At 44.2% G+C, this 18,178-nt stretch overlaps 1 protein-coding gene across 2 annotated transcripts in view; it reads right to left on the reverse strand.

The window, feature by feature from the left end:
* Window positions 1-5,584: 5,584 nt before the first annotated feature.
* Window positions 5,585-18,178, reverse strand: part of C17H6orf118 (chromosome 17 C6orf118 homolog) — a 20,382-nt gene continuing 7,788 nt past the window's right edge. Inside the window, exons 4-10 of one of the 2 annotated variants that reach the window (XM_021149281.1) lie at window positions 17,335-17,394; window positions 15,694-15,818; window positions 12,570-12,628; window positions 11,812-11,987; window positions 8,443-8,496; window positions 7,934-7,995; window positions 5,585-5,990 (exon numbers count right to left, since the gene is read on the reverse strand). In XM_021149281.1, coding sequence (XP_021004940.1) covers window positions 5,909-5,990; window positions 7,934-7,995; window positions 8,443-8,496; window positions 11,812-11,987; window positions 12,570-12,628; window positions 15,694-15,818; window positions 17,335-17,394 — 618 coding nt within the window. In that variant the 3' untranslated portion in view covers window positions 5,585-5,908. The remainder of the gene's footprint in view (window positions 5,991-7,933; window positions 7,996-8,442; window positions 8,497-11,811; window positions 11,988-12,569; window positions 12,629-15,693; window positions 15,819-17,334; window positions 17,395-18,178) is intronic. The other variant, XM_021149282.1, reaches the window with a different exon arrangement.

The raw sequence follows: 18,178 nt of genomic DNA on the forward strand, positions 1-18,178 counted from the left end.
TCCACAGCTGTCCCTTCCTCTCCGAGGGCAGCACACATTGTCCTGCATCATTAGAATACACAGAAGCTCACTAGTGCCCTGGTTCTTGTACACTTTGCAAATGTAACACACACACACACACACCTACAAACACATATTTCAGTGATTTAGGCCAAGTTAACTTATATGCACATGAACATAAAACAAATGGCCATGCACACACCATGTACTCACCAAAGCCAAGCAAACTCCAAAGCAGTCATGATTTTAGGTCAGGCCCCTGCAATAGCAAGCAGACTCTGTATTGTACAGCCCATTCTTGCAAACTGTGCTTCCCTGAGAATTTAGTTCTACAAACTCAAATGGACACAAATTCAAGTCAGACCACAGGACCCAATGCAAGTTAAGATAAACTCACTAATTTTATTAAGTAAATTTTTAAAAAAATATTTTGTTAAAAGAGAAACCTCATTTGATTAGAATTTTCATCACTTCAATCACTATGATCATTTGGTCAATCTTTCCTATTACTCTTATGGATAGGGATAAAGATAGGTGGCAAGAATATTATAGATAGGTAGGTAGATACATACACACACACACACATATATATATATATATATATATATATATATATATATATATATATATACACACATACATATATACATGAAAGGATTGATTGATGGATGGATGATAAATAGATAGATGATAGGCAGGTAATAAATAGATGTAAATACATCTATAATAGATAAATGACAGGTTATAAATAAATAGATATAAATATATAGATGATAGACAAATGACAGAGCAGAAGATAATCCAAGAATAAAGCAAATTTCTTTTGGAACATTCCATCTGCTCCCCTTCTTAGAGACTGGCTGCATGCGATAAAGTCATCTGAAAATGAATATCATTTAAAGGACTTCAGCCTTACCCAGTCATCCCTCTGACTGAACTGTACTCTACCGTGTTGTACTGCACAATCACTGAGGCATGATACTATTGTGGATTGGTTCTAATGCTATGTGCATTAATTTGACTCCTGAAATCACACGGGAGCCTGCATGTCTGCACTGAAGGAATTGGGAGAGCATGGCCTGAGAGGGCTGCCCAACTGGTCCCAGGCAACCAAGAGAGAATATAGATTTTCATAAGCAATACATCAGGAATATAGATTTTAGTAAGTATAAATCAGGAATATGTGAGGGGAGAGTGTGTTAGCCACGGGGAAGTTTGAAAGTGCCCAGCCATTGAGCTACTTAGGGCATATTAAAAATAAGGCTTGTCGAACAGTGGTGGCACACACCTTTAATCCCAGCACTTGGAAGGCAGAGGCAGGCAGATTTCCGAGTTTGAAGCCAGCATGGTCTATAGAGTGATTTTCAGGACAGCCAGGACTACACAGATAGAGGGAAAAAAGCTCTCTGTCTCTCTGTCTCTGTCTCTGTCTCTGTGCATGTGTGTGTGCATGTGTGTGTATGTGTGTGTGTGTTTCTTTCTTTTGGGAATCCAAAGCTTTTAGGCAGGTATAGAGGAGGCACGCACACCTGCTGGGGAGTTTAGAGCAGATAAACAATTTACTACTTCATGGTACCTGTTACCAAAGGCTGATGGTCTGATATTCCTGCCCCAGCTTTCCATATAGGAGTGATCCCAGGTCCGCCCTTCTGTGCCTTCGTGATGGAAGCATCTATCATGCATATAAATGTTTCGGGGGAGCACATGAAATCACTTTTAGAAAATAAGGCTATGAGGACCAGGCAGAAATGAAATGAGAACAGGGGGCCAGGAGAGTTTGCACTGCACAAACTAGTATTAAAACTGGGAACAGAGGGAGACAGAGATCGTGTGAAGGACTTAGGGAAGATGTGCAGGAGAAACAGGGGACACTTGAGAACATGGCTTAGTCCTTGCACCCTCAAAACTCCCCTATACTTCCATGCCACATCCTCCCCTGCCATCAGTCTGAAGCCAAGCACAGTCCCAGAGTTTCCTTGAGAACACTCCAACGGAAGTTATCTATCTTCATTGGTGCTAATTTAGGCGGCTCCCTAGTCTTTGCAAAGATCATTGTGCTTTAAGAAGTCCTAAAGGGGTCAGAGACACAGATACAACACATTATTCAATAGTGAACAATGAAAACAAATAGCAGCAGCAGAGGCACTGCTGCTTCCTGCCCTTCTCTGCACAGTGGAGGGTAAACAGCAGTTCTGCCCGCCATGCTTGGCTGAGATGGAGAGGCAGCTGGAGTTCCACAGTCTAACCTATCTCTCTGGTGAGTTAGAAATGCCCCAAGTGCTAGCCCTTGCAATGAGTAAAATATGTAAAGCTATGGTTATATTGCACATGTATACATACATGGTCTGGAAACCTCAGATGTAAACAGGATGCAGTTCTCTAAGAAACCCAGTCTCACCCACTTCTCCTCCAGGACACACAGATGATGCAGGGGATGCTCATAGATTTTGCTGGGCATGGGAATTGGGAAGATAGTCAATTCTTATTTCAGGCGGGTCTTTCTTTACATTAGAGTGGAAGGCATAGTAGAACTAGACATGACATCATCATGGCAAGAGTCTAACCTGTCTCTCTGGTGAGTTAGAAATTTGAGAGAGATTTTAAGCTCTCCAGCACTGTGATCTCAACAGTCTATGTGTCAACCAAAAGGCCCAGAGTGTCCTTGTCACAGCAGCTGGAGTACCGACAGAGAGCATCTGTGAAGAGCTGGTCTCAGCTGCAGCGAATTTCCAGGGAGGGTGGGAAGATGAGCAGGAAAGGGTGCATCAGTCCCCAACTAGGAGTGAGCACGCTGCCTACAAACATGGGGTGAGCAGGAAGAAGCCCCAGCTTACAGTTGGAGCACTGAGTCTCATACCCCAGTCTGTGGAAACTAGAATGTGTATATTCTCAGCCACACCCAGATTGGCTGGGCATGTGAAGAATGGGTCAATTAGAAGAGAACCTGTCAAACTCAGAGAAAAGAGAGCAAAAACCTGCCTAGGCATAGCTCCATATCTCCCATATCCCTAGGTGTCACAGAGGAGGCTGGACGGGAGGAAGGAAACGACACTGCACACCTGAAGATGTTAGTTTTGCCTAGACTCTTAGGAGGCCACTGGAGATCTCTGAGCTTCTGTTGCTGGTGTGACGCTCCTCTTGCTGTCAACTATGGGTCCTGTGAATGGAGCCCCCACCTCGCCCCCATGACTAGAATACTGGAGGAAGAGGCTCTGACTCATTAATTGGATTCAATCCCCAGTACCCAGTACCCAGATGGTTGAAGGAAAGAACTGACTCACATGGAGCATTCTCATGTATGCTGTAGCGCACTTGATTGCATACACACATAGACACACACACAGAGACACACATATAAACAAGTGTAATTTTAAAAATTTATAGATTTTTTTTGGAGAATTGACACCACTTCCTGCTTATACACAGATACACACACACACACAGAGACAGAGAGAGAGAGAGAGAGAGACACCCCACTGGCAAGCTGTAATAGAAAGGAATGCTGATAGAACAAATATTACAGACATAAAGAATGGATGGGAAAATCTCTCATCTACTTTAAGAAGAATTTTCTAGTCACAAGGAGGCAGTGGGCACAGCATCTGTTACAAATTTTGATCCTGACAGAGGTGTCTTATAACTTACATTTTTTTAAATGTTTTTGTGACAACCAAAATAATGAAATGATCCAACAAAACCCTAACATCATTCTTCACTCTTTTTATTCCTACCACAAGTCTATCAGACCTTGGTACCCAACCCCCATGAGTAAGATTAGCCAGCGCTGTATGTTCACCACCCTGGCCTGAGCTTTGTGCAGGCGGCTCCCTCTTGTACAACAAGAGACAAAACTCAGCTGGCGTCTTTCGTAAGCTCCACCAATCTTTCCACCACTTGCTGGTGATGCAGAAATGCCTTCAGAGTCTCTAACAAAGGCTGTGACTACCTTGGGACACACCATGGGATGGCTGCATAGTTTGTTCCCTCTCTAGCTGCGATTAACACCTTTACCAAGAGCAACTTGGGGAAGGAAGGGTGTACAAATGAAGTCAGGCAGGCAGAAACCCGCAGGCAGGAGCAGATGCAGAGGCCATGGAGTATCGTTCTGTCCTGGCTTCTTCTGCCTGCTCCCTTGTACAACCCAGGGCCACCTACCTGTGCACAGTGGGCTGAGCCCTCCCACATCAATCAGTAATCAAGAAAATGTTCACAGGCTTGCCCACAGGCCAATCTAATGGGGGCATTTTCCCAGTCAAGGCCCACTCTTCCCAGACGACTCTAGATTGTATAAAGGACGCAGATGTGCAGAGGATAACAGTAACAACTGCCATGGTGTGGTAAAGGAATGTAGGGTTGCCATCAGCCAAACACAGGGCCCCATTCTAGTGCTGCCACACACAGGGAGTTTCAGCAAGTTGGCTGGACACTGCATATAGCAGCCTCTCCCTCAGCTGAGTCTAATAGGATTCTTCTGGATAACCAACAGAAGGCAAGAGAAGCATAGAAAACCCAGCAAGCACTCGCATACGGTTCTTTCCTGATCATCTCTCCTCTCCCTCCCCCTGCTTGCTCTCCTCTCCTCTCCTCCCTCACCCTCCTCTTTTTCTCCCTATCCCAGCTGATTTTTGTTGCTGTGATAAAATATTGACCAGACATGACTTAGAAGAAAAAGGGGTTTATTTTAGCTTGCAGAACATAGTCCATCATTAAGAGAAGCCAAGGCAGGAACTCAAGCAGAGACAAATGGCGGGGGGGGGGGGGCGGCAGATTGTTGGTTTGTTCACGGCTCACTTGGCCTGTTTTCTCTGACAGCTCAATCCCTTCTGCATTCCCATATTCATCAGTAGTGAAGGAAATGCTCCCATAGACTTTTCTGTCTCTATCTCCCCTACCCCTGTGTCCCGCTGCCTCTTCCTCTCCTCTCTGCACTACTCCAAATTAGGATGAGATCTCCCATGTTTGTATTTCATCACTCACATTTGATCCTCACACCCTTCCTATGGATGGTTATAGGATTTAATGCCATTTCCACACTCCATGCTTACACGGGCATACACCCAAAGAGCTGAGGGGAATTCCTTAAGCTTTAAAACTGTCACGATGTGCAAGCCACTGTGCAAACATTGTAACAAGGAGCAAACCTTATTTAGGTGTTAATTAGGTATAAATATTAATTAGGCATAAATATTATCTCTAGGTATTAATTCAGGTGCTCTTGCTAGGTTTGAGTCTGAAACGTTCCCCACAAGCCTGTGTTTCAGGCACTTGTCCCAGGAGGTGGTACTGTTTCAGGTGGGGTAGGGCGGGGCTTTGGATCCTGCCTGGCTACAGATAGGAGCTGGCACAAGTGGACCTCTACAAGTGAACTGGTTATACCTGGCTCCTCATTCCAATCATGCTCTCTGCTTCCTGGTCAGTGCTGATGTGAATGATCTCCATCACACATGCCATCTGTGGTAAATGGTGCTGCTCCATCGTGAGGGAACGAAACCCCCTGAACTCAGGAGCCGAAATGAAGCTTTTCTCCCTTCAATTATTTCTCTCCGGTAACAATGCGGCCGCCACAGTAAGCACGCCACCAGCACGGGTGTGACGTTTATTTTATTAAATGCTCATGTGGAAACATGTCAGCACTTAAACAGAAGGGATTTCCATCTCAGCAGGATAAAAATCTTCACTCTTATTAAATATTCAAACCTGTTTTGTCCAGTTGAAAGTTACAGAATAAAAGATGAGCTGCATATAAAGTGTATGTATACACATAAAAAGTCAAAGGAGTCACCTGGAGGACACATCTATCAACATGCCGAGGATGGTGCACGTTCCACACTGACGTTCCAGTGGGACAGATGATAAGGAGCAGCATCCAGCGACCGATCCAGATGTTGGTCTGGGAAGCAGAGGCTTCCTATGTCAGTTTTCTAAGCATTTCAAAGTCATCCTCGACATCCTCGACATCTGAATATTCCCTAATGAGATCCCACAGTGCCCTTAAAATACACAAGAAACATGTGCAATGGATTAGAAGAAACATAAACGTTGGGGAGAAAAGAACAAGTCCAAGTAACTGCAGGAGAGATTCAACCAAACAGACGAGGATGTGACTGAGCAACAACGTCTGTCTTTAGCAGTTTTGTTATCAGAGCTTTGGCCTTGAACACCATGGGCTTCTCTAGGGTTTTTGGGGGGGGACAGGGGAGGGGTACCTCCTAAAGCACCTTCTGGGCTAATGATACAGTGCAGATGACATGCCTTCTAGCCCATCCATTTGCCAGAGTGGAAAAGCAGATTCCCAGTGAGCTCTGGGCAACTGTACTATTGTTCGTGCTGATGTCCAGCACAACACAGGGAGCTGCAGAGAGTGATCCAGGCACTCATTCTTGCATATTCCTCTACCATGTGAGAGAGAGAGAAAGGAGATTCTGTTTTCTGCCCTTCCCTGCAACTGTGGGTGGTGTTTTGACCTAATGCTAGCCTGTGAGATATGTGAGGAAGTCCCTAGAAAATGCCACCTTACTACAGCAGGAGATACATACATATATATGTATGTATATACACAGATACATACATGCACATATATATGTATCTCCAGATGTAGAACCACACACACATACATATATTATAACATATATGTTACATATATATTTGTAGGTGTAGATTCATATGTGTATATGCATATGTACACATGTATATGTCACATGTAAATATGCCTCAGAGAAGAAGCTGTTAGCTATTATGTTTTACCTTGGACCATGGGCCTGATTCCTAAAACAGCCATGCTGGCGACTCACAAGGAAACCCACAGGCATAGAAAGTTAAGGAGACGGGATGATGCTGTGGGGTCCAAGCCACTAATGGCCCAGGATGGTCTCCATGCTGAGGAAAATGTGCCTTCCCAGATTTCAGCCAGCATGTTTTTCTATTGATCCATCTGCACAAAGTCATGAGATTTAAACTCAGTGCCAGCTTTCAGAGAAGCAACCACACAAAAGCAGCAGCACGGAACAGATTCTACAAATCAACTGATTCACTTTTCAGTTTGTATTGCCTTTGGTTTGGTGTGTAGGTGCGCACATGCACAGACACGCACATAGGGCATATGTGGAGGCAGAGGAGAGCTTGCAGGAGTCAGGTGTAAGGCAAGGGTCAAGTTCAGGTTCATGAGCCTTAGGAATGAGTGCCTTTATCTGCAGAGCCTCTCACCTGCCCCCATTTACTTCTTAAATTCAAAGTTTAGATGTGCGTAGGATTTTAAAAGTTCTTGTTATCATTAAAAGCCATGCAAGTTTAGGGAAGACTGCCACTCAAAGCCATGTGCTGTCCCCACACTCCTGGTTCCTGCCCCTGAGAATTCACCCCAATCCTTACCTTCTTCTAAGGAAACTATTCATATACTAGTAGAAGAAATTTACATGTTGGAGGTCTAGATCTTTAACTGGTCACCCGTCAAGACTAAGCATGCACTGTTAAAATCAGCACTCACGAAGGCACATACTTTAAAGAGTGGTCGAGCCTCATCTGCTTTCAAGTGGATGGTATTACTCCAATATCTTTCTAGCACACTATCTAGTATAGGGCCAGGAAGATCTGTCAGTGGGTAGAGCACACGTCACCCAAATGTAAGGACCCAGAACCCACAGAAATGACAGGTAGGCACAAAGGCAACCTGCCTGTATTCCCTGCCCTCAGAAGGTGGAGACAGGATGCTTGGGGCAAGCTGCCTGTGAGGCTAATCAAATCAGTCTTCTCTGGGTTCAAATGAGAGATTTCCCCAATCAATAAGGTGGAGAGTGAATGGGAAAGACTCCTTGTTAACCTGTGCCCTCTGCATGCACATCCACACTTGCACACATGTGCCCCTGGGGATGTAAAAGCGCAGACGTGCACATACACCACACACACGCGCATTTTAAAGCACAGTGCCCATGCTTACTGCCTTTCCTCCGCGCTGATCTTACTCCTTTGTAAGAGCTGCTTCATGTGGCTTTCAATAACCTGTAGCAAATAGAAAATCCATGATGTTGCTCAGGCACAGGAACAATAAGGTGCACAACTGATGACTCTAACACACTAACTACACCGTGCACAGCTCGGAGGCACACAGCCCAGGTGTGCAGAGCTATGACGAATGTGGCAATTGTCCGTGTCCTTATTGCTGGCTGCATTCACCATTATTCTGCATGGCAAGGTGTGTGTGTAAGTTAGAGAAGCGGTTATGATAGATGCAATCCCTCACCACAATACATTCATTTTCATTAATGCACTTGCTTATGAGAGACCGGTTCAGGGTTGAGGCCTGAACAGACAGACGTCCCTAGCATTGCAGAAAGCTATTTCTCAAGGAGAAAGTATGCGTTTTTTGTGTGACTGATGACACAGGCAGACAGATGTTTTGGGAAACACTTGTATAAACACAGGATTGCATATTTAAAAATACCTTACTTTTATTTTCTTCCTTAAGATTCTGTTTGCTGTTTCCAACTTTACGGCTTCGTTCTGAAAGCAAATAGTTTTAAAAATGAAACTTAAAAAGAAATAGTTGAGACTTTTTCTCTATGAAGTTCAAAAGGCATTATGAGACTGGTGTGGTTATACATTCAGGAGTGCTCAATACCACGTCATTTTAAAAATACATATTTACTCTGGTCAGGGAAGTGGGTAGGTTAACTGCAGATCTTCAACTCTCCCTCAGCTCCCCAAAATCTAACCCCCCAGTACAGTCCCCAGCTCCATAACAGACCACTTGCAGCAGCCCCCTCCCCCCAGCCCCATCTCAGTTGAACACACAGATGCTTCCTTACATACACACACACACACACACACACACACACACACACACACATCGCTTTATCCCAGCTCCCTGCTCCAGCAGGCACTCCCTGTGTGTGAGCTGGAGGCTCTATCAGATCACCTGTTGCAGCCTCCCCCTCCTCTCTGCCCTGTCCCCACCAAACCACACAGATCTTCTCTTCCAACCTTCCTCCCCACACATCCTGTTCCTCAGTCCCCAACCCTCCAGCTGAGTTGGAGAAGTCAGTAGGCCGGCTAAGCAGGTAGGTGAACTTCAAATCCTCACTCTTCCTCCATCTCTCATGCCCAGTCTCATCCCCCCAGCTCTGGAGCAGAGCTGTACCTGTTGTGGCCTCTCCTCATTTTCTTGCCCCATTCCCCGGGAACTAAGAAGATCCCGCCTTTCTCCCTCCCATGGACCCCTCAGTGCCACCCCTGCTAGTCTAGACCTATTCCTAAGTGTCAGCCCCCAATACCTTGAAAACACTTTTCACCCATGGCCACACATCTAGGATCCCAGAAGCATTCTCTACCAGGCAACACACAGCCACCAACACTCTCCTAAGGACGAGAGAGGGAAGCAGAAGTCAAAAAACAAAACACCTATCCAACAAAGACAAGACCACATGTCAACATCCAGAATTACAGTCTTCCCCAATCCAGATTATCTAGAGGCCAGCATAGAAACACAAACAACAGAAACACCCAGCACAGTGTGTCTCCACCAGAGCCCAACGTGCAGGCTCTCAGTATCACAACGCAGTCAGTTAGAGCACAAGACAACACCATAAAATAGCAGGGATGGAGGCAAGCAAGCACAGGGCCTGCATGTGTGAGTGGACACATGCCCCGAGTCCCTAACACAGAAGCTAGCTCCAATGGGAAACCATTGACAAAGGAAAATTAAACTTCCTTCAAGGGAGTCTCACCGGGAAAACAAACTAAAGGTAGGCTGCCTGTCCACCGGTAGATGGTCAACAGAAAACAAATTCAGTGGTATCTTTGGAGGTTCCTTGTCTCATAATGTCATGTCAGGGCTCTTTCTTTCTCCCTTTCTTTCCTTTCTTTCCTTTCCTTTCTTTCCTTTCCTTTCTTTCCTTGCCTTTCTTTCCTTTCTTCCTTTCCCTTTCCCTTCTTTCCCTTTCCCTTCTTTCCCTTCTTCCCCTTCTTTCCCTTCCCCTTCTTTCCCTGCCCTTTCCTTTTCCTTTCCTTCCTTCCCTTCCTTCCCTTCTTTCCTCCTTCTTTCTTTCTTTCTCTTTCATTCTTTCTTTTTTCTTTTTTCTGTTTTTCTTTTAACTTATTTTTCTTTCTTTCATCTTAATTTTTATTTTATCTTATATAAATACAGGTATAGATATAGATGATAGATAGATAGGTAGGTAGACAGACAGCGATAGAGATATATAATTTTTCTTCTTTCTTTTTAGCCTACAGGTCTGTCCTTTGTGTATGCATTCTGGCTTCCAGCTGAGTGTTCTTATGATCTCTGAGTGTGCAATGCATGGGTCTCTTTCTCTTCTGCCTTCTCTCAGACCTTTTTCTTCTCTTTGTTTGTTTCCTCCAGTTGTGATGTGTTAGATTTTGGTTTTTTCTTATTATATTTTATTTCATTATTACCCCATAGCAGTCTGTTTGTCTTTTTACACGAGACAGAAAGGAGGTGCATCTGGATAGGAGGGGACAGAGGAGCAGAGGGAGGGGAAACCACAATCAGGATGTATTTTCAATAAAAGGAAAAGATAAAATGGATATTTAAACCATTGAACAGAGGTGCAATAATAGGAAAGAGCCTTGAGTCAAACCCTGTAGATGCTGAATTACAGAGGGCTCCTTGGTTATCTGCTATCAGAGGCAAAGTAAAATATACATGTGGAAGCCAGGCCCTGGGACACACTCTTAACCCAGTACTTGGGAAGCCGAGATTCAGAGTTTACCATTTACCTTAGCTATAGAGTGACTTTTAGGTCACATGGGGTATATGGGTCCTATCTCAAAATGGCAGAGTGTTCAAATATATGCCACTTTATTCATTTTGCTTTATCAGGCTTTGCAGATTTTGCCTCTTATTCTTGGAAACTGGAGGTCTGTGACAAGCCTATGTTGAACACGTCCAGCAGTCCCGAAGAATCCCAGCATGTTGTAGCAATAGCTCTTCATTTGTGTTTAAAACAGCATGCCATCAAGCATATGATTTTCTGCCAAACAGTATAACCATAATTTACATGCACTGAGAAATGGCATAATTCTTAGAACCCACTCAATTATGGGATTTGCTTTACTGTGGTGTCTAGAAACCAGCCCACAGCGTTTACAAGTAATACATGGAGCAGCCGCCACAGCAGCAACTGAGCATTCAGCATGCTCTAGGTAAAGGTGTGGGGGCTGGAGAGATGGCTCAGCAGTTGAGTGCACTTCCTGTTCTTCTAGAGGCCCAGAGTTCCCAGAACCCATGGCAGGCAGCAGCACACAAACACCTATTTCAGCTCCAGGGAATGCAATACCCTCTTCAGGCCTGCCTTTGTAAGCACCAGTACACACGCACACGCACACACACACACACACACACACACACACCTCCAAAAAATAAATAAGTATAACCAAGAGAGTTGAAACAGTGAATCAGCGGAATAGTGGCCTAAAAAGAACCTACAGTCCCATCCGTGGTTTAGACCAACACTGTCCTTCCATGCATTTAGTAATTCTTGTTCTGTGTTAAAAACAAAAAACAACAACACAACAACAACAAAAACCAACCACAACCAAAAAACCCACAGCACCATTAAAATCCATGGGACTAGCAACAGGAAGTCCTATTTGGTCCCATTCCACGGGGCTCTGTGTCTCCCTGTTCCAAAGCTCTGACAGGGACACAGACCCCTGCCATTTCTGTTCTTCTTCCAGCCAGACCTCCATTGCTCTACGTAGCCACTTCAGCTTTTGAAGGGAGAGCATATTTTGGACTAAGCTTCATGAGATTGTAAGCAAGACAGACGTGAGTATTTAAGTAGGCGATCTGCATACCTCTATGCTTTTAAGGCCACTCTCTGCGATCTCTGCTACTCCCGAGTGCACCAGGGTTTCTTTGATGTGTTTCTCAAGCACTTTAATCTCATCCCATTTCTCAAAGATTTCACACCTCCTCTTCTCCACCTTTTCGACCAGAGTCAGTTCCTTCTCATCCTGTATTTTCCCACTAGCTAATTATGGAAAGAGTTTGGAGAGCAGTTACTCTGTATGTTTAGTGTTTCAGCTCTTGTTAAGAGTGGTATTTGTAATGTCAAACATTAAATACAACTATAGTGTAACTATGCATATATAATATATATCATATGTACAGCTATATGACATATAGCTTAGTGTCACTCAAACAGATTAATAAAAAGTATTTGTTCCAAAGAAACAGGGTATCCCTCTCTTGATGTATTCATATAATCTGTAAGTATCTGCGATGCCTAGTTTTGCAGAAACTGGGCTAGTGGAGAGGGCCAGTTGGGAATGACAACGAGAATCTTTTCCAGGTTTGCTTTCTAACAGTGCATACTTGCAAGAAACTTCATGAAAATGATGGGGTAGGGGGTGGGGGTCATCCTGGAGAGACCCTTGTGAACAACACATGGTTTGGTTCAGGTTTAAGGAGAATCTGCCAAAGATTGAGAAACTAGAGGCTGAAGTGTGAACGGGAATTAGGGAGGTGCATGGCATGGGGAGGAGGAGGAGTTGTATCAAGACACCCAAAGAAGATATGAGATGGGCAGCAGGCAGCACTGGAAAGCACTCACCTGCTTTTTCCTTAGCAGACTGCAGCAATAAGCTCTCAGCCTCCAGGTCATTCCTGAGTCTAAAAATCAATAGGAAAACAGAACCCTGCTTAGGCCTTGTTGACTCTGGCCATTTTATAGCATGAGGTGTGTGTTTATGCATGTATATTTGTATATGTGTGTGTATGTACATATGTATATATATATGTGTGTGTTTATATGTGTATGTTTGTATATACATGTGTGTATATATGTGTGTGTTTATGTGTGTATGTTTGTGTATATATGTATGTGTGTACATGTGTATATATACATGTGTGTGTCTGTGCATGTATATATGTGTTTATGTATGTATATATTTATATATAGAATGTGTATGTGTATATGTGTATGTGTTTATGTGTATGTGCATGTGCATATATGTTTGTATGTATGTGTATATGTGTATATGAATGTGAATGTATATATGTGTAGGTGTGTATGTGTATATGTGTTTATGTGTGTATATGTGTGTATATTTGTGTATGTGCATGTATATATGTGTGTATATGAGTGTGTATGTTTGTATGTGTATATGTATGTGTGTGTGTGTACACTTGTGTATTACATTGTGGATATACATATATACATATAACATCCCCTGGAGGGAAGAGGTTGATGCCAAGTATCTTCCTTAATCACTCTCCACCTTATACTTTGAGGCAGGGTCTCTCTCGTCTTCAGCTAGTCTTACTTGCCAGCCTCATCAGAGGAGTCTTCTGTTTCCACTTCACACATCTATTTACAAGGGAACCACCACACTCAATCTGCATTGGTATGGGTGCTGGGGATCTGCATTGTCATCCTTAGGCTTTCATAAAGCACATTCTCCCTACACAGACACTCTCCAGCCCCAGAACCACAGTCTTTTCACTTACTGAGACGTGCACACTGATTGCCAAACTTTCCAACACAAAATGCACTCTGAAGATAGCTATAAAGAGCCTAATCCAGTCCAGTTACCATTGCATACAAACCATTAAAAATCTCTAATTAAAAACAAATGGAGGGCTAACAAGATGGCTCAGTGGATAAAGATGCTTAACCACCCAAGTTTAATCCCTGGGCCCCACATGGTAAAGGGAGAAAACTGACACCCATGAACTGTCCTCTGACCTCCATACATACACTGTGGCATGTTCACACCTACACACATACACATAGAAAGAAAGGGGAGACAAGCAGAGAGAGGGGGAGGGAGGAAAGAAAAATGTAGGAGAGATGGCTTGGTGGCTGAAGTGCTTGCGGTGCAGCCGGGAGGACCTGAGTCTGATCCCCAGCATCCCCATGAAAAGCACACACCTGTAGTCCTCCCACTTGGAAGAGGAACAAGAGGATCCCAGGGGCTCACTGGTTGATTAATCAGTCTAGCCAACTCGTCAGCTCCAGGTTCAGTGAGAAACTGTCTCAAAAATAGGGTAGAAAGTGATATAAGACACCCAATATTTATTTTGTGCCTCCGTATAAGCAAGCACATTAACTTTCATCCGCACTCACATGTAAACACACACCTATAACATATATATAATCAAGCAAAAATAAATCCTTACAGTTTTCAGTCGGAGGCCAAGCACTAATCAAGGGACCCTGGAAGTGACGTGGGGGTGTGTGCTGCAGTCCCCTGTGACTTTGCAGGCATCCCAAAGAGAGAATTTACAGAATCAGAATTTAGTCTGCCATGTTCAACTACAAGTAAATTACAAGAAATATAGAAAGAAGAGGAGCAATTGATCCCCAGAAGGCTCTCTGCATTTTTGCTCAGTGTCAAAGCCAGTGGAAGGGTATATCCTATGCGTCCTGTATTTCAGAAGGATTCTGGCAGGTGCTGCATGTACCCTGGGGATTGTTCTGTTCTGTCTGAAGATGACACCACAGATGGCTTAAAGCTACACACCTACATGGTGGGTAATGGTTTAATACTTTCTCATGTTCTAGACTGAGGTCTCAAGGGATAGAATAGAGGCCACAGCATGTAAACTCAGAGGATGTAGTCTTCTGAGATCTTTCGCATGGCCTACTCTTACACATTATGTATTCTTTGTTCTGTTGTTCTGTATTTCTTCTTTCCAAACTTTAGCTCTACGCGAGTTGGATTTTATTTGCCTATCTGCCATGTCGACCAACTTTCGCTCTCCTCTCAGTTCCAGCCCCCTGGCTGTTTTGCTGTCTTGGCCCACTATCTATGCCTTGTATTCTCACCCAAAACAATTCCTGCATGTCATGATGAAGTTTCCATCTACCGTCTCTACTTTTACTCTGTCAGCTACCTCCTTAGTTAGCTGTGCCATGTTTTATTTGGTTGTTGTTTTTGTTGTCGTCATCCTTTCATTTCTGTGCTTAGCTTTTACCCTTCTGCCTTGTGGTTGTTTTCATGTCCTCTGAGAACATCTAGTTGATCCCTTTTTCCTTGAAATTGCAATAACACGACCAGATCATCATCACCGTCACCATCATCATCATCCTACCCCACCACTACCATCATTACTTTCATTACCATCACCATTATCATCACCTTCGTGACTACCATCATCATCACCATCCTCATCATGAACATCCTCATCATGAACATCATCATCACCATCATGGCTACACTCCTCTTCCTCCTCCTCATCACCACCACTATCACCATCATTCTCATGACTACCAACATCACTACACACCTCATCACCTTCCTCTTCCTCCTCATCACCACCACCACCACCATCATTATCATCACCTTCATGACTACCATCATCATCACCATCCTCATCATGAACATCATCATCACCATCATGGCTACACTCCTCTTCCTCCTCCTCATCACCACCACCATCACCACCACCATCATTCTCATGACTACCAACATCACTACACACCTCATCACCTTCCTCTTCCTCCTCATAACCACCACCACCACCACTATCACTCTCCCCTTCCTCCTCCTCCTCTTCCTCACCACCACCATAATCATTGCCGCCATCATGGCCAAGACTCTATACTCCATCCATCAGATGCACTGTGCTCCTGTACTTGGAGTGGATACTGTGGATACTGCTTGTCGCAGAGTTTTAAGGTTGTGTTGTGTATGAACAGAAACTTTACCAGAATCACACGGCTGGTGCCTTACTTGTCATTGTGCTCCAAGGCTGCCAGGGAAGCCTGCTGGAGCTTCCTCAGGTGCTCCTTGGCTTGGTCAATGTCACAGCTGCGCCTGGGGCTGTTCTCCAACCCCCTGACTTCAGCCAAGAGCCGCTACCAGGAACAAAGCACACAAAGGATAAGATGGTCAGGTAGGACGCTCTGGCCTGGATGTTATTTGCGAATGGCCCAGGGGTCCTAGGGTAAAGTGTGAATTCCAACTAAATTTGGGCATTGGAAGGGCTGGAGGGAAGGGGAAAATATTGGCAAAGTTCTAAGTAAAATAATTTTCACAATAGCTTCTGACTTGCATTTTCCTGAAAATTCGTAAGAGTGGCAGGGGTTTCACGGTTTCTTTGTAGAGTTGGGTTGAGGAAATACATTGAACTAAGGGCTGTGTACATCATTATTAATTATTTCAAATGTGTGAGAGAAGATCTTAATCACCAATCTTTATGTGGACATAAAGACATACAGGACTCATACTGGATAATACCAGCTCAGGTAGGTGGCCTCTGCCTCATTAGGTGATCCTCGGGGGCTTCAGAATAGAAAGAAGACATCTGGATGCCTGCCAGCTCCTTCATTTTGATGCTTGATTGAGATGTGGGGATGAGTTTTCCTTTTCTGTTCCAACAGAGTAAGGAGCACTAAGTCTGAGACTACAGGCACTGTTCAGTCCTCAGAGACAGGGGCTACTTTTACTATTTAATCTATCTATCATCTATCTATCTATCTATCTATCTATCTATCTATCTATCTATCTATCTATCAGTCCATCCATACATCTATCTATCTACTATTTATTTATCTATTTAATCTTTATGTGCATGGATATTTTGCCTGCATATATGTCAGTGCACCACATGCATGCAAAGTGTCTGTGAATGTCAGAAAAGAGAATCGGATCCCCCTTGAACTGGCATTACGGGTGGTTGTGAGCCATCTATGAAGATGCTGGGAACTGAAACTGAGTTCTCTGCAAGAACAGCCAGTGCTTTTAATCTCTGAGCTACCTCTCCAGGCTTATTACCATATAGCATGAAAAGTCTCAGAACAGAAGATGCAATGCCCATGTGTTTTTGTTAATTAAAATTCAATTTAGAACTGATTTTGTACGCTATGGTTTGGGGGCTGTTGTTGGTTTGTATTTGTTTTGTTGTTGTTTTGAGGTTTATTTGTTTGTTTTGTCACATAAGGTAAGAAACCATATTTTCCACTCAGGAGATAGTTACTAATCAGCTTCTCCGAGCTCTCTGTCATGCCCATGTGACATTCCCTACTAGAACATTGCATGTTGACCCATTGACCCATTGACCCATTGACCCACTGACCCACTGACCCACTTTCCTACTAAGACTGTTGGGAAAGCTGTCATCAGTTATATGAGGAGCCAGAGATCTGTCCTGTGACTCTGGGGTACCTGCTCTCACTATCTACCCAGTCTAAGTGACAACAGGATGCTGGTGTTTGGTATAGGCCAGATCCTCACCTGGAGAACTCTATATAAGAATCATGCATTAAACAAAGAAACACCAGTCACTGTGCCTGACAGAAAACCAATGGGGCTTCCTGGGTTGAGAGTCTCCTGAGACACAAACCTCTTGGTGTCCTTCCTGATGGTTATTACCTGATACTGTGCTGTGGGCTGTGAGTCCAGGAGAGCTGCCATGTAGAGTTCATATTCATCCTGGGCAAACACAGACACATAAAAACACAACGTCGCCAGGCTCGTGTATAGGAGTGGATTCACGAATGGAGATACGAGCAGCCATGTGTGCATGCAGGGGCCAGAGGTTGACATCACATGTCTTCCTCTGTCACTCCTCACCCTATGTCTGCTCATAGACTGGCTAGACTTGCTGGCCAGCAAGCCGGCCTCCTCCTGTGTCTCTGCCTTGTTCCAGAAACACCCTGCTTCTATGCGGGAGCTAGAGGTTAAGAGTCAGAGCCTTCTGTTTACTCTCTGAGCACTTTATGCAGTAAGCCACCTCCCCAGGCCCAAGGGTGATTTTTTTTTCTACAGGAATAAATCGCATAGGCATTAAGGATGTCTGTTAACTTCAGACGTCCTTACTATAACCCTGTGTATAAACTGTTTCTGCTATGTGCTCAGGCACACATGCACACAGACCTATAAAACTGAATTGTCATTGAACGACTACCAGCTATGGAATCAGTTCAAGTTCCTGTCGTAAAAAACCTCAACATGCATCCAACATATCCTCTGCCATGTGTAGTTCTGAGACCTGCTGGAGGTGAGGTGGCCAGGGTCCTGGGAGCTAGGCAGCGCATGGCCCTCACTCATTACCTATCTCTTGTCATTAGGAAAATCAGACCACAGCACAGGCTTTGTGGTGGTTTACCTGAATTATACCCCACAGGCTCATGTGTGTCACAGGCTCATGTGTGTCACAGGCTCATGTGTGTCACAGGCTCATGTGTGTCACAGGCTCATGTGTGTCACAGGCTCA

Source organism: Mus caroli, chromosome 17 (assembly GCF_900094665.2).
Source record: "Mus caroli chromosome 17, CAROLI_EIJ_v1.1, whole genome shotgun sequence".
NCBI lineage: Eukaryota > Metazoa > Chordata > Mammalia > Rodentia > Muridae > Mus > Mus caroli.